The following is a 27,712-nucleotide window of genomic DNA, read 5'->3' as shown; positions in this document are numbered from 1 at the left end:
AAAATGGTTATAACTCAATTTCGTTTCAACTCACATAGACAAAAAGGTTTCCTATGGCGTTCTCTTAGATGAAAATCTCTGATTTTCTTTGCTCTCTTTCCTTACAAGAATTAAGTTCTAATTAAGCACAGCAAACCTTACTTGAGAAAAAGCATTCTCCAATATCTCTCTTCATTCTAAATTTCTCGATTCCTTCCCTTTTATTGCCTCCAGCAGAACCATCACCAGGAAAAATAACAGATCAAGGCAATCCTTGTCTGACGAGACAATACCAAGTTGAAGCAAACCTACTTTGCTACATAATACATTGTACAACTATCTGTCCCATGATAAAACTTAAAAGAATTTTCTTAATGGGGTAGGGGCACTGATCATCACTGGCCCTACAACGAATAACTTATTTTCTATAAAAAGATAGTGATGGCAAAATTAATGGTGCCTCCAAGGCTTTTGATACGTACATTTGGAAGTGATAAATCATTGAAGGCTTGAGGGAAATTTTTTTTTACCACTCATTGGAATATCAAAGTATTACCATCAGATTCACTGTTGTTTAACACCGCGTTAATATCTCAGCTCCATCATTGGTTATTAAGATAGTGTGTTCAAACTGTGCTGACAGGCTCCCATCTTCAGTTACGACGGTCCAGTTATCATCCCACATGACAGGATTTTTGCTACCAATGGTTAGCATCGGCTCTGCACGAGAATTAAATAATGCGCACAAAAGAAATCAGCAATGGCGCAAGATGATGAAGGTATGAATTTTAATATGAATAAAATATTGTACAATGTAAATGCGAAAAGAATATTTTCCAATTTCCTACGAATTAATTTTCTTAGAGTTTTCTTGACATCCAAATGTTGTAGGGTCAGATGGGTTGTCCCATGAGATTAACCGAGGTGAACGTAAATTGGTCCGGATACTATGGGATATTGAAAAGAAAATGTACATGCAAAAGAGGTTTGAACTGTGTTAAACAAAAAGAAGTCTAATTTTGTAGTTGAAGAATATTGTAGGACCTTGCAAGTTTGAGTCTTGGAAATGGAAAATATTACACAGTCCCTAAATGAGAAACATCTTTTGCATGCTCAATCCTAGTTAAACCATGGACGATCAGTTTTCTAGAGCAAGGAGAGCATTGATCTGGTGAATCTAGAAGAAGAATAAGAAAAGTAGAAGAGCTGAATTTGTAGAATTAAAAGCTCAAATCGATCACACAATTGAAGTTACCATCGAGTTACTCAACAAAAGTTAGTGTTCTCATCATTAAAAGTCCAGTATTGAAAAGTTTATGGTGATTAGTTTTTCTCGCCTACATCCATAAGTTTTGAATGCCTAAAAACTAGACTTTATACCAAAATAAATGTAGACCATCATAATGCTACCAATTTAGTGCTGTGAGTTGATAAACCTAACCCCGCATTCCAACCTACCAAATTTAAGTAAAGTTTGACCTAGGCGTTCTCTATTTCATATAAAGAGCTCTCTTTTATCTAAAATCTTGACCACTGAGAGTTCTGACAGGTGATGAACATCAATGAGATGACAGCTGCCATATAAGAATTAGCATTAGTTCCCCCCTCAACAAAGCTTTTGAAGTTGCCAAAAAGTGACCCAAGTGGTAAGCCCATGATCCGCAGGGGCACGCCCTCTTATACAAGATTGTTCAAAGGTTGAGTTTAAAGCTGGAAGAATAAAGATGAATTGACTATGATTTTGCTGGGATGAAAAATATTTACGAAGTGCCAAGGAGCTCAAGGTGATGATAGCATGGCAAGGAACAGGTTGGCAGTTCCAAATTCAGAAATATTATCCAGCAGCATTCACTTCTTACTGGTCACGAGAACATGGTTGGCTTGAAGATTCCTGGTTAGCGCCTCTTTTCATAGCGTGACAGCGCCTTTAGCTTAAAGATGATGGAGACGTGCATTAATGTTTTGTGTATTAAAAAGTCGGCTAATGGAATTTAAGATTAGGATTCAGCTGAATCTTTAATGATTTGCTGAACCTAGACGGAGGGGACAAAGTAGGACTACCAGAGAGCTCTTTTTGCTTCTCTTGAAAGTCCTTACTATAAGCTTGTTATGGGTAGATCGTAGATGTAGCCTTAAATACCCCTTTTTGTGAGGTCCTTTAAAATGGTCATGATCCTAATTTTTCAATGATAGCGGTTCCCAGGGATATAACACTAGGCAAGGTCTTCCAGTTTTGAAAAGACAAATAATGTCTTGAGATTGGTAGAGTCAGAGATTCCTCTTGATGCTTCCTTTCCAAGTTATTTTCAAATTATTCGGTTCAAGATATTTGTCTTAATTGGAATGCTTTCATTCAAGTTATGTAATTTATTAGTGATATATAATTAAATTTGCCTTCAACCACTAACTTAAACTTTTGGATGAATTGGTGGTTTAATATGGTATTAGAGAAGGTGGTCCAAGGAGGTCCTGTGTTTTGACTCTACCAATCTCAAAACAGTAGAATAAGGTACCAAGTTGGTACCTTATGCTCCTTAAGGACCTTACAAAAATATGTCAATAACATTAGAGTAAGTTACCAAGTTGGGGAGATTATTATGGCATTAGTAAGGGGCATAAGGGTAATTAGATAGAGAATAAGTTAATATATCTTGATATAAAGAGGTAGTTGTTGAATGATCTAGGGCTTAGGTAGACATACTCTCAAGTGGGGTTGAAGAGGGGAGGTTCCAAGTGCCTTAGTACTCGATTATCTCGTGGTTCATCTTCTATATTTCAATATATTCCAATCTTATTCTAGTTAGGAGGTATACCAACAGCTTTCTTTGGTTGAACTAAAATATGGATGGAAATAAAATTTATCATAATGCTATCACTATGATTCAAATCATACTAGAAATATAATTGCAAATGCAATTTCATCCAACCACTTTATATATGAACTTTCCATCAATGACTTAATTTACTTATAGCGGACTTCATCTGCATGTTCCAAGTGCCATCCGAGAAAAATTATATATAAATACAATAAATAGGAAGGTTAAAACCAATAGAAATATAATACCAATTGTAAAGGTTTGATTCAACACCATGCGCCCACCATCATTGTTCCCTGAAAAGAATAAGAAATCTTGCTTGGTTAAAAAATTTCACAAAAATCCAAGCATCACACACTTCACAGTACAACAAAAAAGCATATAAACTGAAGCAGGAAATCTTTTCTTGAGCAAATTATAAAGAGAAAAATGCACCAAATAGATGGATGAGGTTCCACCATACCGTCCATACAAGTCATTTATTCACAATGTAAATAATTTTTCAACTTTTAGCATAAGCGATATAAAACATCTCTTTACAGAATATTCTTCACAGCTAAATAGTTTTCATTACGATCGAAAGAGAAGCTAACCATGCTTCATATGGATCTTATGACTTCATTACACTTCCATTGTGAAATTATTTGTTATTTTATAACCACGAGCATAAAGAACTTGTAAAGATCAAAACCATGTTCGATAAACCAGCATGACAATAAAAGCACACTGTGAATGCAAGCATCTTCAGTAATTGGCAAACACCTTTCCCTTGTTCTAGTTTATCCTTCTTAGTCAGTAATTGGCGATCCATACATCAGTATTTCTTTTGCTTGGGATCTTCCCCTTGTTCATATCAATGAATTGTTTCTTTTACCAAAAAAAGAAAAGCAAGCATCTAAAGAAGGGAGTAATTACTGAAGTGGAGAATAACAGGATCAGCATGAAACACACGTCCAACACCATGGCCAACAAACTGTCGAACGACACCATATCGATGCTTATCTGCATGGTCACTTGATTAAGGAAACAGAGAATTATGAGAAAGGAGATTTTCATAACTCTAATTTATGACAAGGTTTGAGAGATAGATATACAAGTGTGCAAAGATATTCTAAGTAAGGGAAAGTAAAAATACAATAAGGAAACATTACTAAAATTAACAATAATATAACCGTCAGGGAAAACAATCATCTTGGAGGCGATAATTGGAAAAAGGATTTGAAATGTAAAGAAGCCCACAAAAATGATGTGATATGTAAAAGAATACAAAAAGAATCGAAATAAAGAAAACTTATCTTGAAAAGATTTATCATTTCTTTTCAGCCAAATCTGCCACAAAAGAGCTCCCAAAGCACAATTACCTAAAATCCTAGTTTTTCCCGATGAATTCTAAGCACTTAGCGCTTCCACAGCCACCTGCCCCTCAAAGTTTTCTTCTTATCCGAGCAGAAGATAATCGTATCATCAATGTACTATAGATGCAACACATAGACCATAGGTTCCCTTACTTGAAAACCTTTTAAGATTCTATTCTCTTGACAAAATTATGTTCGGCTGAAAGCATCACTGATAATGAAAAGAGAAGGGGGATGGGATCGCCATGCCTCAAACTTCTTTCAGCTGAAATATTTTTCCTAGGCTTACTATTAATCAAAACAGAGAAGTTTTCTGTAAAAACGCACCCTCTTATCCATTATCTCTGCCAGATACCATAGCCTTTTAACTCCAGAACAAGATCAAGGAAAGTGCCAATTCACTTTATACTGGGGCTTTCAACGTCCAACTTCAAAACATACCCCAATTCTTACTTAACTTCCAAACCTTCAACTACTACAAAAGCTACAAAAAGAATCCTCTTTGAATTAAATCTCAGCTAATTCTTTAACCCTTCCCCTTCCCATTAGTTCTTAAAAAAGAGATTTTACTTCCCTATCTCTATCACATAACACGTTTCCAAATAAAAGCAGAGACAAAAACTGTCTTTTTTAAATTAGAACATGTTCATATTTGTGGTATTTTAACACAATCATGTCACACCTAAGGAACCAGAGTAGAAAATAAATCTAATCCTTTACCTTCTCTTTTGATAGGTAACAGAAAATATCATTGATATCTAAACCTTGAAACTACAATCATCAATGGTGTCATATGGTTCAGCAGTACAAAGTGGGTTTCCTTACTGAATTATTTTGCCAATTTTCTTGAACTCCACTCCTGGTGCGCATATGGATATTGCTTTATCCAAGCACTCTTTAGTAACCTAAAGCGAATTGAGGAAAAGAACAACAAAAGAAAGAAATATTACTAAAAATATAGACAAGTAGTTACGTGTTAAAAGACATGAACAACAACATGGCTATATCTAATTGTATAGCTACTCATTAACAAAAGAAGACAGAAAAAGCTACCTGGACAAGTTTTCTGGCTTCATCACCAACATCTCCACAGAAGAAAGTTGCTGAAGTATCACCATGGTATCCCTACGGATTACAATTTCAGATAACTAAAATAGTTTTAATAGCCACAAAATTTTATTTTATTAAACAACAGAAGAAAGAAAAAAGATTAATGCTTTGATTGCTTTCCCACCTTTCTAGATGAGATTTACATATCAACATCCATCTAATGAGTGATAACAAAGTGTATGAATATCAGCTTAAGAGACACTTTACAACAGCCACCCATTAAAAAAAACAATAATCATCATAAGGTATTGAACATCAAGATTGCTTTGAAATCCCAGCAGTAAGGTTACTTATTTAGATGCCCAAGCCCTACATATGACCTAGAATCTTAAAGAGTGCAAAAATGAAAGACAAGAGACAAGTTCATGGGCATGAATATGTTGGAGTGACTAGCTTAATGCGTTTCTAAACAATTGAATTCTTAAGGGTTTGTATCAGGACCTTTTTGTTAGGCTCATATGCATAGATAGTTCCTTCTACATCTCTATTCCTTTTAAGACTTCTTTCCTCTTTTTTTCCTTTTTTTTTTCTTTATTTGCTTTTCTTCTCCTTTTTCTCACTCCAATTACAATTAGTGTACAAGCTAGCCTACAAATACCTCACCCAATCTCATAAATAAGTGTCTAATCCTACAATTGTCAAACAACTTAGAGTTTTAATAGCCTACATATATAGGCACCATCAAGTTTGAAATCACTTTTTTATGGTCACTTTAGAGTGTATAAATTGGGTTGTAGTCCTTTTACTTTGTCAGAAAAAAAAAATTCACACCACAGGTACAGACTACATGGTAATGTATGGAAACTAATGAAATCTCACAAAAATTTCATCATTTGCATGTATGGAAACTAAGGAGTAGCTGTCACTCTCCTTGGCCCATTTAAACTAAGCCTTTTGCTTTCACCTAATAGTCTCACTTTTAATCACCTCTTCAAACTCAAGTTTCAGAAACAACATTTCCTCCCTCAGGCCTCAGGGAACCAACCTCTTCCAGTCTATCCAAGCAAAGCATGTTAATGCCAGTTAAAAAACTGTTTCTTGCAAAAACTTCACAATTCGAAATTTTAAGTGATTCCTTCAAACAACAAAGTTTATGCATAAAATGATAACCTTCCAATGTTCCTAGGACCCTCAGCACCCTGAGACAGATAAAGAGCTAAAAGACGGATGAGACAGCTACATATTTTCTAATCTAAAGAGGTTGAGCCACTTGTCTTTAAAAATATTATTGTTCTTCAACATATAATTTGCTCAATTTTCTATAATACCACGTTCTAAAAGGAGAGAACCTTCAAATTCACCCCAAGAGACATGCTGGGGTAAACAAAATAACAACAATAATAATAAATCAACACAAAATGTTTACCAGCATGAACATATCCTATATAGAGTCTTCAACAACTATAGACTTTGGAAGGTTAATTTTGAAGGTAGCTTTTAAAGGTTAATCTTAAGACCCATGGACATACGCATATGCATGTATGCAGCGTTCACCAATAGATTTTGAAACGTTAATTTTGAGATCCAAGGTAGCTTTTAAGGTTTCAATGAGAAATATTAGAATGGGGTTCCAATGAGAAAGATTAGGTTTCTGATCTTCAAGCCATCAAAAGAGGAGAATAAAAGGCTGTCATATGCACGAATTGAAGATGAGTTATGTGAATATTGTTGCTTCCACCCACGATGTTTTCAATAGTTGAAAGAAGTTTTAGAAAAAAAACAGAAAGATAAACTTATATGACTTCAGATTCTCATGCATAGTGCATAAAACGAAAGAAATAGGTACACAAGGTCAAATAAAGGCCAGTAATAAATATTTAAATCTTCAAATATGCATCTGTTGAAACAAATTAGGCTCAGAGTTGCAAATCCTTACATTTAGATAGACGGTAACATCTATATTGATAATATCACCATCCTGGAGAAAAAAAGATCTGGATGTCTCAATTCATTATCATAAAAACAAGCAATTGACTTGTAAATAAACTTTGTAGATGTTACAAAGTATCATAGAGAAGACCTCAAGAGCTCGGGAATCTGGTATTCCATGGCAAATGCATTCATTCACTGAAGTGCATACACTCTTTGGAAAGCCACCATAGCCCAGAGGTGAGGGATAGGCTCCGTTATCAATTATCATTTGATGAACAGCCTTGTCAATATCATCAGTCATAATACCTGGCTGCCAATAGATGCAAGAATCAAAATTTTGCAAAAAAATATAATGGTGATTCCCAAAGGGTGCCGCATAAACTGATAAACTATAAGTAGTTTAAACATAATAATAAAATGAATTGTTACATCTAAATTGTTTTTCCTTGGATAAGAACCATGTAAATGAAAAAAAAAAATGTAATCGAAATAGGCAGTACAGATAAATAATCAAACTTGATCAAAAGTTGAGAGATCATAAAAATAATCCCAATTTACCAATATAAACAGAGACATGAGTAAACGACAAGATTTCTTCATGGTTAGAAGCCCAATGAGAAGAATTAAGACATCTCACTTTAAAGCTCATCATTTCACCCATGGCATGTTCACAAACAATTCCATTCCCCGTTCTCAAAAGATCCCAGCAAAATAGCTTGTGTAGCATTCAACCTTATGTTCTTAGCCTCACTAACTGAAGGAAATCAAAGATATTTAAGCAAGGAGCTCCACCAACAGAGAATGCAGGAAGGAACTGGCAACACATGCACATTCAGTATATTATCAAAGTGTCAATGAACAAACAGATGATCTAAGTGCTCTCCTCCTTTTTGAGAAAGGGCACACCTAAAATGATTGAGATACATGGTGCATGGAGGATACCACTTCTGAAAATTTTCATCAGTATTGACTTCAAGTATCCAATTAATATATATATATATATATATATATATATATATATATATATATATATATATATATATATATATATATATATATATATATACATTCCACGTCAAAATTCAATAAAGCTAGAAGGAAGCACGCAGCTTCACTCCACTGTTCTATAGGGACATTTTTCTGGAGAAAAGTAAAAGATTGAGGATTGTTTGGGAATGATGTAATGTCAACTCTTTGTTAGGCCACTTGGCTGGAAAGGAGCAAGCATATTTCAAAATAATAAGTACAAAAACCAGAGGTTGGAATCTATTTGGGACAGATTTCACTATTTTACGCCAAAATATGTTCATTTGTCAGATTTCAACCCCCAATGTCAATGACTCATAGAGAGTCGAAGTATCAATTGAAAGTAGAATTGTAGAAGAAAGTAGAGCACATAGACACATGTAATTTACTCTGCAACCAGCCATAATAGGCAGAAAAATACCTTGACTAATGTCCCTGCATATTCTAGAACTTGGGCTGCAAGCCTCCCAGAAGCTCTCATACACTCTATACCCTTCTCATCATGCACCTCAGGTCCACTAGCAATTCCAGGTGGTTGTTTAGATTTCACATAAGGAGGCCTTGGTATATTGTCTGGAACAGGTAGACGAGGAGAAATTTTTCCAGGTCTTAGACGTTTACGTTTCGTATTTTGCATCTCGTCCAAATTTCTATCAATTTCAATGAAAATAGTTAACTTGACACCTTCTGAAAATCAACATATCCCAGTGTTTAAAATATGCTAAATAAAAGAAACAATAATGGATATAATTCTTAAGCATGCTCATTCAAAAGTTCCAACTCCATGTCAAATATCTAAATGTATCATAACCCCTTCCGAAACTGTATCACAAAGCAATCTAAATAGGATGTCTAACGAAACGGCTCTGTATTTACAAATATCATACGTAACTGCGTGAGGGTAGATGCTTGCGATTCACATTGTGTAAGTGTAAATGTGCAAAGCACATACAAAGACATCTAAAATGTTAATGAGAATCATCCTACTATCCTGTCAACTATATGATCGTCAACTGAGTTGGGGAACATAACTTATATAACTATCAAGAATCAACTACGATGAGCACCGCCACATTGTGAAATGTAACTTGAAATTTTCATCACAATATGTCATTCGAAGTCCACAAATCAGGAATGAATAAAATTTAATGTCATGTGAGTATCCATAAGAATTAAGGAACAATTTACATCCTGGGTAGTCTAAGTGCAAATTAACAATTCAAATAACCGTAAATTTCAAAAGGTGAGAGCGAAAAACTATTGAGCTTCGAACCTTCTACTGAAGAAGAGGTTGGTCAAACCAGAAAGCGCCTTGGGTAATTGCATGGAGACATGTTTGCCTCCTACAAAAGAATATAAGAAATACCTCCATGTTACCCAGATTTTGCATTCAAGAGAAAAACAGAAGCAACAAAAAAAAAAAAGCAAGTGATTTTATAACAACACATCAAACTAGAACGAATTAGCACAAGAAACCACTGTAATTAATGAGTAATTGGATGCTGAATTCAGATTGCAATGGCATAACAACAAATCATCACTAGAGAAGAACAGGAAACAGGGGATTTTAAAGAGTTGCTAAGTTGCTAACTAATTAAGCGAGAAGACAAGTTTTCAGAAAGAACAAAAGGAGCAATATAGAATGGAAATGGAGGAGGAAGGTTAAAAGAATACCTGGATTATTGGCAAAGAGTTGATGAACAGGCAGCCGAGAGCGAAGTAAATGGTTAGCACCAACTCCCAGAAAGGACGAGAAGAGTTTTGATTCTCCGTACACCAAAGCTCCGACCATTTTCGCTTTCTTTCACAATCCAAGCTCAGCCTGAAACACTACAGCATAATTTATCTTTTTGAATCATATATGTCAGGTGAGGAATTTAGGGAAATTTGTACGGATGCCTCCAAATGGAGGCCATTTGTCCCACAATTCAACTTCTGACCATGATGACGTCAACCACCTAATTTATCAAGATAATTCCATCTGTTCTCGTTCGTATTTCTCGCTTTAATTTCCGTGCCAGAATGAGAATACTATTTTTTAGTAACTTCTAGTTCTAGCTTCTCGTTCCTTTTTTTAATTCCTAATCAGAACAACTACAATAATTTCTTTTCTTTATTCAGATTCTTCTTTTTCTTTCTAGCATTTGCAAATCAAGAATATAGAGGGAGAAAAAAAGACACATGAGAGAAAAAGAAAATGGAAGAACAAGATGATGGCAAAGGAAAATGAAAAAAAAAAAAGAAAAACACCGCTGCAAAATGAGAATGGAAACAAGAATAAGAGTTAAAAGTGTAATTTCATGGAATCATGACACCAATGGAAGGTCAAATCTCAATTGTTTTTTAACTCAGGCTATTTTTCATTTTGATTCTTTAAAAAGGACCCTCCATACAATCATTCTAGAAATTTAACCTTCACTTCAACATCCACAAAGTTATCTTTTATCATATGTGTCTTACGAAACAATACTTTTTTAATTTAACAAATGGGATTGGGTAATTTAGACACAATAGTGGACCCATTTTTAGAACCAATCAAATGTAAAGAGTTTAGAAGGATCTAATTTAGCTATTTTCATTAATAAGATTTAGTAAATTGTTATGACGAACGTGATCTTATCATTAAATTAAAATAAAAGATTTATATAAAAACCATTATATTTATTTACCATAAATATTTTAGAGAGCATTTACTATGGATATTAAAATGAACATATATGAACTATTAACTATTTAGTATATTTTTTATATTTAATTTGTTTGATTGTATTTATGATTTAGTTAGGGTATATATGTTGTTATTAATTGAATTTAATTAACAAATATTTATTTACAATCCTTTTCAACAAACACTCCCACCATTCATTTCTTGTTTTCATTTCATTTTCTTTTTTTTTTTTTTCTTCTTCCCATCAAAACTTGCTTATTTTAAATGATTATTAATATGTATCTTTAGATTTTTCAATTGATTTTCTCTTACATTAGTTTATATTAATATGTATAAAGATTCTTCATTCCTTCATGTATTTCGGCAAGTTTATATTTTTTTCATGTTCTATATTCTACCCGATTACCCTCCTATGTATGTATTTTTTAAATGATTATTAATACGTATTTTTAGATTTTTCAATTGATTTTCTCTTATATGAGTAAAAATTAATTTTTGTTGAGGTTGAGAGGAATATATTTTCAAATTATAACGATTATGTTACATCCAATTTTCGACGTTGTTCATCTATTTAAAGATCATTTCATGATTTTTATATAAAGTTGGGATTCGTTTACATGTTTGTTCGTTATATACCAAGGATATTATGGATTAGTTTACATGTTTTTTTTTGTAATATACAAGGGGATATTATTGGATCAGATTAATTGGGTCTTAAGGATATACCTAGTTTTATATAGAACATTGTTACATGTGTTTGTTATATAATATGGGATATATATATGCAAAATAATTAAATATACATGAGAAAGTACATAAAATATATTTTACTATTACGTAACTTGCTAAAAATCTATAATTGTTATAATTATATTTGATATAAACATGATATTTATTTAAAATTAATAACTAAACCAAATAAGTGCACCGATATACAATTTTACAGTATATCATCTTATATATTTTTCAATATGTTTGTCCACACAAAAAATAAATGGGGTATTTTAAAAAACATAAAAAAAAATGGCAAAGTATTTACATTGTATAGAACAATTCCGAAAACGGAAAAAACTCATAGGCCCATCGTGTAAAATACAAAGGTATTCCCCGTCAACCATGCGCATAATATATTTGGTACACGATCGTTTAGATTTGACTATTGTTTGGTACACGATCGTTTAGATTTTTGTTTTTTCAATTCTATCGTTTAATTTGGTTACACGATCGTTTAACTAATTGGGCTAAATTTGACTAAACTAGTTTTTTTAAGATTCTTTATACACAATCTATTAGTTTTTGTTACCCTAATCTAAATGGTTAAACGATTTTAACACGTAAAAAAGAATCTAAACAAGCTAAAAAACAAAAGAAGAAAGACCATGTACACAGTGAATAAAAAAAAAAAAGAAAAAAAAAGCTAAAAAAAGAAAAACAAGAAAGATGATAGAAAGAATCAAATTTTGGGTACCAAATCTAAACGACGTACAAATAAGATTTAATAAATCGCTATAAAAAAAATGGAAGGACAAACATGAAATATTTAAAAAATGGCTAACTCTATGAACAGTAAATAGTTTGTTATATTTTAGGGTATATTTTTGAAAAACTATAGAGTTTGTAGAATAAAAAAAATAAAAATGGAAAAAAAACGTATATCTTTATACAAAACTCGAGTAACATAAAAACGAATGAATAAATAAAGAAAAAAATATCATGTAAAAAAACATATAATAATAACAATAAAAAATGAAAATAAATAGAATTTATATCGAAAATAAATAAAATATTTACAATTAAAAATAAAAAACATGTATTATCTTACATTAAATAAATTGAATTTAATCATACAATGAAAAAAAATATATGAAATATATACATATTATCTCACCTTAAATGCTATAAACCAGAAAGAATAATAAATACACGAACTTAAATTTGAAATTCAATGAGAAAACTATTTTTTATATTTTTCCATATATGTCATTACAAATTTCTTCCTAGTGTTGGTTATTTCAACCTTACTTTTGTATAAATTTGATGTTCAATGTGCGTTAATTTTAAGCTTCTTATATAATTAAGCCTATATATTTGGGTTAAAACCCATTTTTATAAACAACGGATTAAAACCGATGTTCGTTGAAGAATAAAACTGAACTATTGATCTTATTTGGTTACCATTTTTCTACCTTCTTTTCCTTCTAAATTTTTATTTGAGAAAATAAATTATGGAGTCTTACCATAGTACTTTCTAACTTATCAATTATCCCAAAAACTTTTTTAATTGTTGCAATTAACCCCTTTGCTTAAATTAGGGTTTTACTTGGACATCAATTGTGAAAAAGGGAGGGGCAAACTTGTCATATATGTAAAAAAAACTCGTCTCTTCCTTGTTCAACAATGGAGATGAAGGGAAGATGAAGGGCCAAATAATGGAAGACGATACAGAAGGGGCTCTAACAAATTGATGGAAAGCTTCATGTGAAGCCACCATAGAAGTAAGCATGGGCAAATTAAAAATCAAAATCAAAAATCAAAACTTAAAAACAATAGGAAAAAAGAAAAGTATCTACGTAAAAGCAAATCGATTGAAACCAAAACTGAACCAGCGTAAGTGAAATCCCAAAGCAAACAAGTACATGAGAACAGATTTAGATGGTACCTGGAGCTGGTATTGTCGTGGTTGTTGTGCACGAACGGGGCAGTGCGGCGGTGCAAACAGAGGAGGAGAAGAGCGCCGCGAGGAATTCTGCAGCAATTAAAGATGAATTGATGTGTATTTATGTATTGGAGGACAAGGATTCTAATTCTTTTTCATAGGTTTTTGGCAGCAAAGAACAGAAGAAATCTGATTTGAGAGCTGCAAAATAGTGAAGGTGCTTCTCTTACTTCTTAACGAGAAATTCAAAATGAAGTGTTATAGGTTTGTAGTTAAGCCTCTTTTCAAGAAGTTAACGGCAGCTGAAAGTATGGATAAGGAGTTTTCTAATGGCTTATGGAAGTCGGATTGTCCGAAAGGAACTAACATTCTTCTTAGTTGGCTAATGGTTTTTCGATACTTAAATTGATCTTCACTTCTTTAAAGAAGATTGTTATCTCATTGTCATTCCTCTATCTAATGAGGCTCTCTCAACTAATGTGTTCGATTGAGAGTCTAAATCTACGAGATATGTACAAATAATCTAAAGAAAATGGAAAGATGTGTAATGGATATGTAGATTCTTAATTTATTGTAATTGTATATCACTTTTTATGTTTTGTACGTGTACATATAATTATCATTTTCATTGTTTTGGTTATTAACATTATGTAGATTCCTAGCTAGAGTTTTAGTTCAAATGGAAGTTTGTTGGGTTTATGTCCGAAAACTCATAAATAGTAAATATAAATAATTGGTTGTAACATATAAAAAGTTATCATTGTTATTTCAATAATATATTAGTCTTGTCTTAATAATCATAAATTTAATAAACTAACATTTTAGGATGACTTATGACTTGTGAACAAAAGTCAATGTTCAATTACTCATAAGATACAACTTAAAGGGTTTATGGATATGAATGAGATTGATTACCTTATTCTTGTGACATTATGGATACAACTCACTTTGTACTTGATACAAACGCATTGATCCAATGCGTTTGAGAAGACATGCAAGTGGGGTATTCTATGTAATGTGTTTGCATATATAAGACGGACCACGAAATAGTAACCACTATATGCAACTCCGTTGACTAGTTAGGATACTTTTATTCAATAGGATGACCTAAGCAACTAATTAGCCTTTATTCTCTTTAATTATATTATGAACTCCTGTTCACGAGAGATTATCCTTTGATTTGTATGGATGATAGTGGCTAGTACATCGATTCAATATGCCTATAATTTTTTAGACAAGATCGAGTAGGGAGCTAAGAACATAATAATACAAGATGGGTTTTCACTCATTTCCAACATTAGGGTAAGTAACGAGTGTTCCCTTAAGTGATATCTCCTAGACTTAAACAAAGGGTTCTACCTTCTCACTAGTCTGCTACTTAATGGTTGGATCATAAACATGTTGTTCATTAAAATGAGCATTAATACTTAAGGATTTAGAGGTAACTCGAGGGTAAAACTGTAATTTGACCAACGGGTATTATGTACACTCGTGAAGAACTAACTTGTTGTTATTGGTCGATATCCATAGCCACAAATTTTTGCAGTGTGTGGTTAATAAGTTTAGCGAATTAATCTCATATATTTTTGGAATTTTTAATCTGTATGTTCATTAGATTCCCTTCTTATAGCTCATAAATGCTATAGCTAAATACTGGTGTCTCTTATTTCTAAGGCGAATGACCCTCTTATTTTTCTAAGCTCGTATATGGTCCCATATTTCTTTGTGACATTTAGTTTATATCTTAAACTTCTCAACATTAAGACTCCACAAGATGCTAAATCAAGTGATTAGTTAACTTATGAATATTTATCCATAAACTCAATAAAGGAAATGCAAAAGTCAAAGAGATATAAAAGACAAGCATTGTTCAAGCCATAAAACCTAAGGTATTTAGATAAATGAACCCCTCAGAGAATTTAGCTCATGATTAACAATAGTGACTAGATTTCATTAAATCAAAAATCATGATACAAGGTAAATGTTGATGAAAAGAAATTGAGATGGAAAATTGCAAACATAAACTATAAGATTTGTTAGAAATATAATAAGAATGACCTTGTGACGATCTTGTAAATGTCTTGAGTTTACAAAGTGCACCTTCTTTTTTGGTGACTAAATTATATAAACTCCAAAGTTAAACGTGCTTAGCTTGAAACAATCCTATGTTGGATGACCTAGGAATTTTCTTAGGACGAGGACAAAACATGCTGAAAGGACTCGTGTTGGTTTGTGAACTTTCTCTCTAATAAACTTTTAAGACAAGTAAACCTTTAAAACAAGTAAGGATGATATTGCATAGATGATGCAGGGGAATGTTAGAGATCTAAATTTCGAGGCCTGAGGCATTACAGATCTCATACTCGACCAATGTTTTCCTAGGATGATTTATCTCTTTCAAGGACGAACATCACTTCTTCACATGTTTCAACGGGGTAGAAGGTAACCTAGAACGTTCAAAGCCTCATAGAGACTTTCATTCTTGAAGCTTGTTGTTTGGAAGAATGAGATTTAACGATCAAGAGATGGTTCAACGATTCTTGAAATGTGAGACTTCTCCTAATTTTATAGGCAAAAAGTGATTGAATAATGACCTAAAATCGTGCTCTAGACATTTACCCATCATTTCAATTGTTGAATATAACAACTTTGACAGAGAAAATAACAACGAGAAGTGATTAAGCTCGTATCTTGATAATTAGGGCTTGATGTGGTTGCATTGAAATCCAAATCGATAAAATAGTAAAAAAATGTATGTAAAATCTCATATAATCAACTGATCAAATCACTAAAAACACACTTTAGACAATTCAAAGATGAGTGATTGTTCATTTTATCTAATTTGGAACATCCGAGGGGTTCTTCTTTTACTAAAGAAAAGTATTAAAAAACATAGTAAAAATATGCACTTGTTGACATGTATTAGCCACCCAAGTTTTATTGTTTTCTTTTTATTTGTTTTAGTTTGATTATATTTCTCTTTTTATCAAAGCAACTCTTAAGAAATTTCAATGTCAAATATTTTCAGCCCCATGTGTGTGCAAGTCGCATTCAATTCAAAGTTCATAAACTAATGCTTTCAACTTAGTTATATTGCTTTTCGGGTATTTACCTCCTCTCGCTCGTGCACTAACAATTGAGCATAAAAAAATTTAGTTTTTTTAGAACAAAAATATTTGAAATTTACAAAATAATATTTCAGGGAGACAAAATAATTTTCCTTTTTTTTTTTTCTAATAGGAAAATGATTTCCCTTTTAAACGAAGGATATAACAACAAAAATAACAAACATCTTGAATGGATAACAACCGCAACTCGGCAGACACCATATTTTCTTAGCTCACTTACATTTAAGAAAGATATGCTCGATTTGTTCTTCGTCTTTTCCACGACACACACCATTTAAAATCAATGATGTGTTTTTGGAAAAGATTGTAATTAAAAGGCAGTATATTGTTGAGCACTTTCCACCACTAGAACTAGGCAACATTTTGTCAATGAACAAATGATAGGCACTCTTAGTAGTAAAAATACCTTTGTCATAATAATGAGACCAAGATCCAATATATTGTGGTAAATTATTTCTCATCTCTTCCCTTTATCAAATTAATTCTTACATCAATATAATTTTCTAAAAATAAATCATACATAGTATAAAATTCACCGCAAAATTTCAAAATCAAAACTTCTTCTTAAAACTCAACAAAATAATGTTACATTAAATACAAAAAAGATTGACAAATGAATATCATCGAAACTAAATTTGAAGTAAAAAAAATCAACAGTCTTTTTCATTATAAATTTAGCGATACACATATTTTCTTTCTGTTTTCTCTTAATGAATTGTTCTTAAAATCAAGATTAAAATTCTCAACGTGTCTATCTTTTTGTATAGTAAGTTTAAATGATATATTAATGGAAGCGTACAACTACATTAAATCATAAGATTCGTTAGTTGGTTCTATTATTATCTCTTTTCTTGCTAGTTAGTACAATTTTTGTCTTTCAATTTTTCTACGATATAATAAAATTATCAATTCTCGTCCGGACGATATTAAACTTATTTAAATAGGAAAATATGTAGATGTGGATGAAATATAAGGAATAGATAGTGAAGAATATAAACTTGAAAGATGAATCCAACGCCAATAACTTACAACGACTTACCTAACAATAAGAAACAAGCTCCGTCAATCCAGCTCTTCCAACATGAGAATACACATTTCCGATTAACACATCAATGAAAATATATCAACAACAAAAGATTCATTTACTATTTTAAAGGTGGTGCGAGTTGATTTTCGTTAACCCAAATGGAGCATCAACCCAGGGGTCGAAATGCCATTTTATTGAAATCTTCAGCGGCGGCGACGGTGGCGGACGACGACGGAGATATGGCGCTTACCCTGTTGGCCAGAAGTCCGAGGCATAGGCTTGCTTCTTCCTCGGTCTGTATCTCTCTCTCTCTCTCTCTCGGAATGGATTCTAATCGCTGTTCTGAGATTTATATTTTTGGTTATGATTCTCTTTGTGTTCGCGATTAACAATAGGTCATGATCCGCATTGGTACTAGGGTAAAGCGCGGAATAAAATGGACGACAATCCGATGCTTCAGAAGGTTAAGAAGAGACTTGCGGATTGGAAAACTAGCCATGTGAGACTCGTTCTTTTGTTTTTTTTTTTTTCTTTTTCCTTCGTCTTTCATTTTTCTTCTTTATATGTATTAGGAGAGAGAAATTCCCTGTAAGATTCTTGTATGTATTAGTGGTGTGGTTGTCTTTTATTTGAAGAAACAGATTCCATATGCACTTTCTATGGATATGTTTGTTGTTATTTTCGAAGAAAAATGCTTTTAATAATTCAAAGTCAATTGTAATAGTATTATACTTTCCCTAAGAAATATAAAATTTTGAATTGATTTTGAGTGATTTTAAGCATTACAAAAAGTGGTTTAACCATTTCAAAATCACTTCATAACATGCACTAAATAGACAAGTTGAATTGATATTCTAAGACATGAATAGAGTTCTCAAGTAAAATACAATGATGATGATTACCATTTCACCTCCATATTTCAGAGTTGGGATTTGGTTTATTTCCAAGGGCAGGGTATTCTTGTAAAGAACTTTTAATATATAATGGAGCTACATTTTCTTTTTCACCAATTGTTAATCTTGATTATTACTGGTTTGTAAAATGGAATGTCCCATATCATATCATTCACTTGCATTTTTGACCATTTTCATTTGAACTTGTTTTCAAACCATTTTAACATCTTGGTTTTATTTCTTGCCATAGTGGATGAAATCCGGACTCCATTCATACCCTTTCCCCTTTACAGTGCCAAGATTTATTATAGGTAGTGTTGGACTTTTGGGAATTCTCTGATTCAAAATTCTTGTTGATTCTTTTGCAGGCTGTAACGGGTCCTGGAGGGAAGTTTATGAGGTAAGTGCATTATGGCCTGTGGTTTGTGTCAGTTGATGTGCAAAATTGTGCAGACGTATAACAGAACGTTTGTTTAACTATAAGCTAATCACAAAAATGTTTTTGCTTTTGAAGCTTTGAGCAAAATAAGGCAGCATTTGATGAGCAATGCTCTCCCGGGGAATTTAAATCATCTGCTGTGATGCGGGCACTTGAGGTTCGATCAAATTTGGAACAAGAATTTCCTAGCTTTGTGAAATCATTGGTCAGATCACATGTTGCAAGCTTATTTTGGATGGTAGGCCTTGCAAGAATACGTGATTTAAAGTTGAATTTATAATTGATTAACTGTTAGTATTTCCAATATATATATTTATCTTAATAAAATAACAGGGGCTTCCTGGGGCATTCTGTAAGTCATACTTGCCAGCAAGAGATAGTACAATGACTTTAGAAGATGAAGCTGGGAGACATTTTCAAGTAAAATATATTGCACATAAGACAGGGTTGAGTGCTGGATGGAGACAATTTTCTGCTGCACACAAGTTACTTGAGGGTGATGTTTTGGTCTTTCAACTAGTAGGGCCCACAAAATTTAAGGTAATATATTGAGTTGTTACAATTTATGTGTGTTTGATGATGTACATCTACTTTTTGAACTCTGAATATGATCATGACTGAGATGATATAACTGTAGCCCACATATCATCCGTTTTAATGCAAGATTTTTAAATCAGAGAGACAATATGACAAGTTGGGCTACAAAGTGAAGTCCATAATATAGAAAATTTTTAGGAACATATGAGATGGAGTGAACTGATGGTAGTTTCTTCGAGAATTTAGTTTAATCATTTTAATATGTCAGTTCACGTGTGTACTACATTTTGTTGGACAGTAAGCTATGTCAACGTTTTGAGCCTTTAGAATAAAAATTGAGATGATTAAACTAACAGTACAATATTTAATTTTAAAATCAATCATCTTCACCAGAAAAAACTTTTGGATGAAGTTTTAGCATTTCTTTTATTTACTTTTCTTGAAAGAAATGCTAAACATCCAATATCGTTTATGTGTACAAGGAAAAAGTGGGTAAGGGCCGTGGGGAAACTAAGGTGATAAATCCTATTATGAAGAAATGAGTGGCAGATGTACAAGTTACAGGAGGCTAGGGAGGATCTTCTTTAATGCAGACAGAAATGAAGTTCGTTAGAGTTGAAGCAGTTCAAGGCGTGAAGAATTCAGTTTATTTTCATTTGTATTGAAAGAGGGAAAAGAGCCAATAAATACGAATGAGTACATTAACAATTGACTAAAAGTAGGGAAAGTAAATAGAAATAGGTTATGACAGTAAATAAAAAACTAATGTGCTAGTGATATATAATTAAATTTGTCTTCAACGACTGGTTTAAGCTGGTGGGTAAATTGGTGATTTAAGATGGTCCCAGAGGAGGGGGTCCTGTGTTCTCAAGCCCCTGCACTGTTGTTTCCTCTCCAATTAAAATTGATTTCCACCTGTTGGGGCTTTCAAATATTTCAAACTCACAAGGAAGTGGGAGAGTGTTAGCGATATATAATTAAATTTGTCTTCAACCGCTGGATTGGTAATTTAAGATAATGTTCTCCCAAAAGCACATAAGAGTGGAGAAGTCATGAATTTTCCACGATGAAGTAAGGTCTTGGAAGAGAAGCTTTAGTGAACAAATCAACCACTTGATCTTTGAAGGAGACAAAACAAACAATAATATATTTGTGAACAACCTTCTTGAACAAAGTGAGTCAATTTCAATGTGCTTTGTTCAAGCATGGAATCTGGGATTGCTTGCCAAACATGTAGCATGTGCATTGCCACATCACAAAATAAAGGTGCCTTTTCGGTAAACATTTTTATCATAGAGTAATTGGCAAAGCCAGTGGAAATTGGTTTTAGTGGTAGCAAGTGACTGATTCGACTCCAGTAGAACAAGAGGCAATTTGCTACTTCTTGGCAAACTGAAACAAGAGTGGCCCCAAAGGAGACAAGTCAGATGTGAATCAACAATCAAAGGAATCACCAACCAATTAGCATCATAAAAATCGGTGAGAGATAAATCACTAGGTCAAAGAAGAATTCCAAGATCTTTTTGTACAGCACTAATAGCGAAGAATATGTTTGACTATTGTGAATGAACAACAATGGGAGGTTGCATGAGCTTACTCATATGATTCACGACAAAGATAATATCAGATCGGGTGGATATGAAATATTGAAGAGAGCTGACAAGCTACAAGTTAACAATGAAGGTTGCATCATGGTAGGCAGGAGCAGTACCATGAAGATCAGTGGTAGTAGACATGGGAGTGAGGCACAATTTGGCTGAACCCATTCCGGAAGAAGGAGATTAATCAAGTATTTTGATTGATTGAATAAAAGACCACTGGTCAAAGGTTGAATCTCCAAATGTAAAAATATTGTAGTGGCCAAGATCAGAAATTTGAAACTCACATGCTAGTAGCTGTTTTAATGTGGAGATACATGTAGAAGATAATTTAAGGAAGAACCAATGTAGTGTACAAAAAAAAAAAAAAAAAGGAAGAGGAATTAGCATTGGAGGCAGCAAAACCAATGGTCAATATTTAGAAGGTAAAATGCTCCATTCAGGCATGTGGGGCTGCTTGAGACCATAGAGACTTTTGTCCAAGAAGCACACATGAACTGGATATGATGTATCAATTAAACCATCCAGATGAGTTATGAGTCGTAAATACTATTTCTTTTAATGTGTAATGTCATGGAGAAAGGCATTTTTGACACCCCACTAATGTAGAGTTCACCGGATAACCAACGAGAGCCAAAATAACATGAACAGTAGCCTTCTTGATAGTGGTGCTAAAGGTTTTATTGAAATCAATACCTTCAATTTAATGGTAACATTTTGCAACAAGATGGGCCTCAAGAATTATACATGGTTTGAATTAGCCATCAATAGCCAACCAAATTCGTGGCAGAGTCACAAGGAACCAATAACCATGTGCCTTATTCTTGGAGGGGAATGAACTCTTCAGCCATGGCTTATCACCATGCTGGATGATCAAGATAAGAGCAGAGGATATAGCAAGATGTAGAACATACACGATCCCAGATTTGGCTTGTGTTTAAATAGGATGGACATTATGTGGGATGTCCACTGAAGTGGAGCTTGCACAAGGTATAACAGCTGAAGGTAAATCAGCAGGCAAATTTATTAAGACAGACGTAGAAGAAAAAAGTAATAGAGTTCGGATATTTTCGTAGTACCTATAATGGTTATGATACAACCCACTCCTTGAGGACAAGGTTTGTTTTGAATGGCCATGTAATGTGAGAGTACTGTTTGGGGGGGTTACATGGTAGGAATTAAAATTACTATAATATTAGTAAGGGAATTGTGGTAATTAGCTAGAGGTGTCTTGGTTATAAATAGAGGGTATTAGAATCTTAGAGGTAGTGGATCTTTTTGGTGAGAGTTTCCATTGTGGCCACTTTATATTACTATCTATGTATTTCTGGTGGTAGGTTCTATTATAAAGGTAGGGAGAATATTTTGTAATGGAGTCTGCTAGAGTGGAAAGTAGAAAGGAGAAGGCATTCAGTTACTTAGCAGTAAAGACTAAAGAGTTTTAACGTACCACCTTTTTCATTTTTAATCAATGAGCCGTAATTTATTTGGTCCTTCCCAATAATTTACTTTCTACTGTAGGTTTATGTCACAAGGGCAAGCGATCTGACCGAAGTGGATGGTGCCCTTGGCCTTCTAAATTTGGAGTCTCGTACAAGGCACAGCGATGCAGGCAATTCTATTCACTGATACTCTGTTAATAATATCTATCTATTTGCTAACTTTTGTGTGTTAATGAATCCAAGTCCTCTTGAATGTTGACGTACAGGAAAAGATACAGACTACAAGGGTGACATGGCTAACGACATTTCAAACAAGAGACGTGTAAGGTCTGCTCTGCTCGATACGGCTGAAAAACAGAAAAAGCCAATCCCGTTGAAGTCGGTTTCAAGGAACCAGGTAGCAGAACAATATGTAAATACTAGTGAAGAGGTTGTTTCAGCAATAGTGGAGGCTTACGACATCTATCCAGCAGTTCCATTTAAGCAAATCAAGAGCTTTGAGGACTTCAACATTGTAATTGATGGACTATCAATAAATTCTGAACTGCCAAGAGACCTAAGGAAAAGATATTATAAACTTTGCTGTAGTCAGAATATGTTTCTCCATGAAAATCTCATCCAAGGCATGAATCGCAAGTTAGTTATCGGTGTTATTTCCGAAACAATTACTATAGCCGATGCAATTAAAGCCAGCGATCTATCTACTTCACGAGACGAGTTTTCTGCATGGGACAAAACTCTCCGAGCCTTTCAGCTCTTCGGTATGAATGTTGGATTTTTACGTAATCGTCTCCATAGGCTTGCAAACCTTGCATATGAATCAGAAATTGCCTTGGATCTCAGAGCATTGGTAGATGCCAATAATGACCAAGTGCATGTGCGTGATGAAATCAGAAATATCGAGACAAAGCTTGTTGAATTGAAGGAAGCTTGTGATAGATTTGGAGCTGCCATTGATGGCTTAGATTCTAAAGCTGAAATTTATAAGTCCAAATTCCAGGAAGAAGTTTCTGCTCCATGGTAATCATATGTACTCTATTGTTTTTGTATATTCATTTTTTTATTCTTCATTTTTTTTAGTACAATGCTTTGTACTCCTTTTTATCTAATCTTGCAAAATGAATATTTACAAATAAAAGAATACGTAACTAAACAAAACACTTGTAAGATGAGGATTGGATCGGTGGAAATGACTTGCTCAACTATGTGAAGTAGGCCAAATATGTTCATTGGTGAACTTATTAGTTGATTAAAAATTCACTTTTTCCCTTGTACACATTTGTTCAACCTTGTGAAAATAATAAAAAGTTTTGTAAGAAAACAAATGTATGATTGCTCTCGATTAATTCTTGGGTATGTAAAGTAATAAATAATCCTAATCCAAATGACTCAAAACTATTCTAACGATAATGTGAATTTGGTTTAATGGTATTAATATGATCTCCATTGTGTCTCTAAAACTCTATCTTTTATAAATAAGTTTCTTGAAGTTAAAATTGTTCTTACATAGTTTAATCATATTTCTCAAAGGAATATTTTCAAAGTTTTACGTAAGATCCTCATGCATCGATAAAAAAATATGTGTTTTGACTACACTTAAATTTGTTTTTTAATATATTTTATATTATTTATGTCTTTTGCATATCTTATAGTTTGAACACAAATATATATAAATATACATACATGTACCTAGGGCTGGATCCTGCCACAATTTTTATTGACCTTTATAATTCATAAAAATAATCTGAAAAAGATAAAAAAGAGTGGGACGTAAACATAGGTCTAGAAGAGACTAAAAGACTAATTTGCCACTAAACCAAACAATAATGTTGATATAATGTTAGTTATAGGTACGAGTATAAAGTTGCTACACTAAATCCACCAATCAACCAGTGTATGTCAATATACGTACATGCATTAGATTACATATATATCTACATACATATATACATATACACACATTTACTAGCTTAATATGTGATATATTATCTATAGCTTTTTCATATAGTGACAATATTGAATTAAATCAAGCACACACAAGGTTTGTAGTTCAAGTTTTTAAAAATTGTATATTCGCACGCTTGACCTTTGAATAATGTTTTGCATTTTATATAAGGCATTTATGTGCATGTATGTACATATATTTATGTGTATGTGTACACGTATGTGTAAAGGTTTTTATGTGCATGTATGTGTACATTTTATGTCATACATATATGTTTATGTGTATGTATGTGTACATGTAAGTATGTACATATATCCACATATACATAAACAAATAAAAATATAAAAACACAAAGATTATTAGTAACTTAGTTGCTCTACCCTACGAAGAGTTTAGAAATTACAATGAAAAGTAATTATATGATAATTAAACTCAGTTTTCAGCATCACACGACACATATACCTTCTTTTTTAGTTTCAGCTTAGACTCTCCCAAAGTTTAAGCTTCTCTCACTTCCACAATAAACAGTTTTCAAACTTTGTATGAAATCCCCTTAATACAACATACTTAAGCTCCCCTAATTGTGATATCCTCTCATCTTCATATAAGCAAGCTTTTCTCCAACTTTGGTAGAGCTTTCCTCAATACATAAAAAAAAAAAAAAAAAAAAAAAAAACTCATGATCTCGAGTTCTATCGAACATACAGTTATTTTCTTCCCAATTAATATTAATTTTCATTCATTGAGCCTTTCACATATTTCAAGTTCACAAATGAGGAAAAGTGTTAGATGATAATTAAATATAGCTTCTCCCACTAAAATTTAGGTTTGACCCAAGCACACATTTTTTTAATAAGGAAGCTAATCCTAAAAAAAGTACAAAACCACAATAAATACACACATTTATATAGCTTTTGAGAAAATTTTCAAGGAAAGAACTACATAGAAAAAGCAATACGCCACAAAATTTACAAAATCTCTCACAGATAGATAAGAAAAAAAATATTATGCAGAATCTACTACTTATCACGTAACAATGTTGCTGACACAATTCAAGATATGTTGTAAAATATGTTGGCTCAAGTTTTACATGTAACAAAATCAATCAATCATAATACAATAACAAGTTTAAAATGGTCTGAAAGTCCCACATTAACTAAACAAAAAGATGTATAGTCATGAGATTACAACTATCTTTCCTGATATGCAAAGTCTTGAGAACACATACACCTAAGTGGACGATGTAATTTCAAACTTAGGAAGCATGAATATTAAAGAGAGGGAGAGAGAGAGGGAGAGAAATAAATGCATAGATAGTGGAAATGAAGTGGCAATGTCCTTTGTGTTTGATATGTTGGTCTGATCTGAGCCATTTTTCAGAGTTCAGAGACACCCATTGCCATTACACCTTTGTATTTGGAAACAATTGTTAGGTATATGCTTTTAAAGATTTTTACACTTCCTTTCCAACTCCCAATTTTCCATTATTAATTATCATTTCTTACTTACTTTTTTCTTTTTTTTTTCTTTTTAAATAGATCTATCTTGAAATTGTGTGTTTTCTTTTTTCTCCATTTTTATTTTAATGATATATGAACAATCGTGGCTTAGCTGTCTGCATTAATATTGTGAAATTTTGCATTGAAACTCTCATATTCACTCTCATTTTAATCAAATAATTAATTATCTCTCTTTTGACTTCTTTGTGTGTTTTAATTAATACAATTTTGTTAACTTAATTATAAGAAAATTTATGAGAAAAATGCTGATTGGTGAAGAACAACTATGCTTTTTTTTTTTTTAATCCATTAGTTTACAACTATTTTCTCATTACTTTACTTCATTGGTTTTCGTTAATTTTTAGTATTTGTTTCAAAAGAAGTGCTTTTTTTTGTACTTTTAGAATAAACACTTCTTTAGAGACCGTTCTTATTATTATCATTATTATCATCATAATTTGTTATTAATTTGTCTCATTTTGTTTTTTTTTTAATCTTTACCACTCTTAAGGATATTGTTTTATCTTTTTATTTATATATATATATATTTTAAAAGACTAAGTTGTATTGATTTTTTTAGAGAACAACTAAAATTAAATAACGAGAGAAAGAAAATTAATAGGTAGAAGTAGTGGTTAGAAACTTAATTTAAAAAAAATCGACTAAACAATGTTCTCGATAACTATTTAGTTTTTAAAAAATTGTGCTTAGTTAACTAAGATTTCTTATACCCATAGTTCTCACACTTCATAATTAAAACATTTGAAATTTTAGATATTTTTCAAAAACAAAACCAAATCTTTTGAAAACTACTTATTTTGGGTATTCAAATTTTGGCTTTGATTTTTAAAAACAGTCATAACGTACAAAAAAAAAAACACAAAATATAGAAATTAATAGATAAAATGATGTTTAGAGGCTTAATTTTAAGAACAAAAAACTAGAATCAAATAGTTTTGAAACGAGTTATAGTTTTGGTTTCTAAAAAATTAAGTTTACAAGCACTACGTTTTCTAAGTTACTACTCTTCGGTGTTATGAACATTGTACGAAGTGTTTTTCAAAAACCAAGCATGCTAACTTCTTAAAACTAAAAAAGTATATTAGAATCCAAATAGTTGTTTGAAGTAAGGTAAGAAGCATGGAGAGAAATATGAATATTAAAATGAAATTGCTCTCCAAAGAGCCAAAAATGTTATGATTGTCAAAGAGATCTAATATTTCATTTTGAAGTACTAAAGTACTCGAAAGTCATTTCAAATGGTACTTCTTTTTTTTTAATATTCTCACGTTTAAAAAGAAAAATCTACCAACCAAACAATTGGAGATCACTTATGAGAAACCCTCTATTAAATACAATTTAAAGTTAATAAACAGAGGAAGAGATGATAAAACTAAAGGAAATGAATTAATTATATCTCTTGTTGGTCCAACAGAAACCTTTTGAAAAACTCTCAAATGCATGGGATCTCCAATCTTTCTAAAAGCCAAAGTATGAAGAAAAAAAAAATATAGATTTTAAAAGATATATATGGTAAAAACAGCCAATTTTATCAAACAAGAATGCATAGACACATTAGCTCAAATGACACAGCTCGTTAATTATATCTTACAAACTAAAAGGTTTGTGATTGTCTTCTCTATTGTACTTCAAAAAAATAAAAACTAAATTTTTGAAGGAAGAAGAACTTGAGAACTTAAAGAGTTATAGCTACAAATCTGA

At 32.4% G+C, this 27,712-nt stretch overlaps 2 protein-coding genes and 1 long non-coding RNA gene across 5 annotated transcripts; 2 read left to right on the top strand and 1 right to left on the bottom strand.

The window, feature by feature from the left end:
- Nucleotides 1–170: 170 nt before the first annotated feature.
- On the bottom strand, nt 171–13,899 carry LOC103497418 (methionine aminopeptidase 1D, chloroplastic/mitochondrial). Of its 2 annotated transcripts, none has more exons than XM_008459607.3 (11): nt 13,486–13,899; nt 9,833–9,980; nt 9,432–9,501; nt 8,580–8,808; nt 7,281–7,442; nt 7,137–7,178; nt 5,204–5,275; nt 4,976–5,055; nt 3,711–3,808; nt 3,044–3,091; nt 171–699 (listed from the first exon to the last, which is right to left on the bottom strand). In XM_008459607.3, the coding sequence occupies exons 2-11, from the start codon at nt 9,948–9,950 to the stop codon at nt 554–556; spliced, it is 1,065 nt and encodes a 354-aa protein (XP_008457829.1). In that variant the 5' UTR covers nt 9,951–9,980; nt 13,486–13,899; the 3' UTR covers nt 171–553. The 2 variants fall into 2 exon arrangements, with proteins under 2 accessions (XP_008457829.1, XP_008457830.1); XM_008459608.3 differs by having other exon boundaries at nt 9,833–9,988; nt 13,486–13,868.
- On the top strand, nt 623–2,166 carry LOC107991570 (uncharacterized). The gene is made up of 2 exons (XR_001763752.2): nt 623–758; nt 1,529–2,166. It is a non-coding gene; the product is annotated as an uncharacterized LOC107991570 (long non-coding RNA).
- A 3,707-nt stretch (nt 13,900–17,606) lies between the features above and the next one.
- On the top strand, nt 17,607–23,871 carry LOC103497419 (B3 domain-containing protein Os01g0234100-like). 2 transcript variants are annotated; one of them, XM_008459609.3, is made up of 7 exons: nt 17,607–17,930; nt 18,056–18,136; nt 18,899–18,930; nt 19,045–19,207; nt 19,303–19,509; nt 22,626–22,716; nt 22,813–23,871. In XM_008459609.3, exons 1-7 carry the CDS (start codon nt 17,796–17,798, stop codon nt 23,568–23,570), a joined length of 1,467 nt encoding a protein of 488 aa, XP_008457831.2. In that variant the 5' UTR covers nt 17,607–17,795; the 3' UTR covers nt 23,571–23,871. The 2 variants fall into 2 exon arrangements, with proteins under 2 accessions (XP_008457831.2, XP_008457832.2); XM_008459610.3 differs by having other exon boundaries at nt 17,887–17,930; nt 18,033–18,136.
- Nucleotides 23,872–27,712: the final 3,841 nt, after the last annotated feature.

This window comes from Cucumis melo, chromosome 11 (assembly GCF_025177605.1).
Source record: "Cucumis melo cultivar AY chromosome 11, USDA_Cmelo_AY_1.0, whole genome shotgun sequence".
In the NCBI taxonomy this organism is placed as follows: Eukaryota; Viridiplantae; Streptophyta; class Magnoliopsida; order Cucurbitales; family Cucurbitaceae; genus Cucumis; species Cucumis melo.
This window is presented reverse-complemented; position numbering and strand designations above follow the sequence as displayed.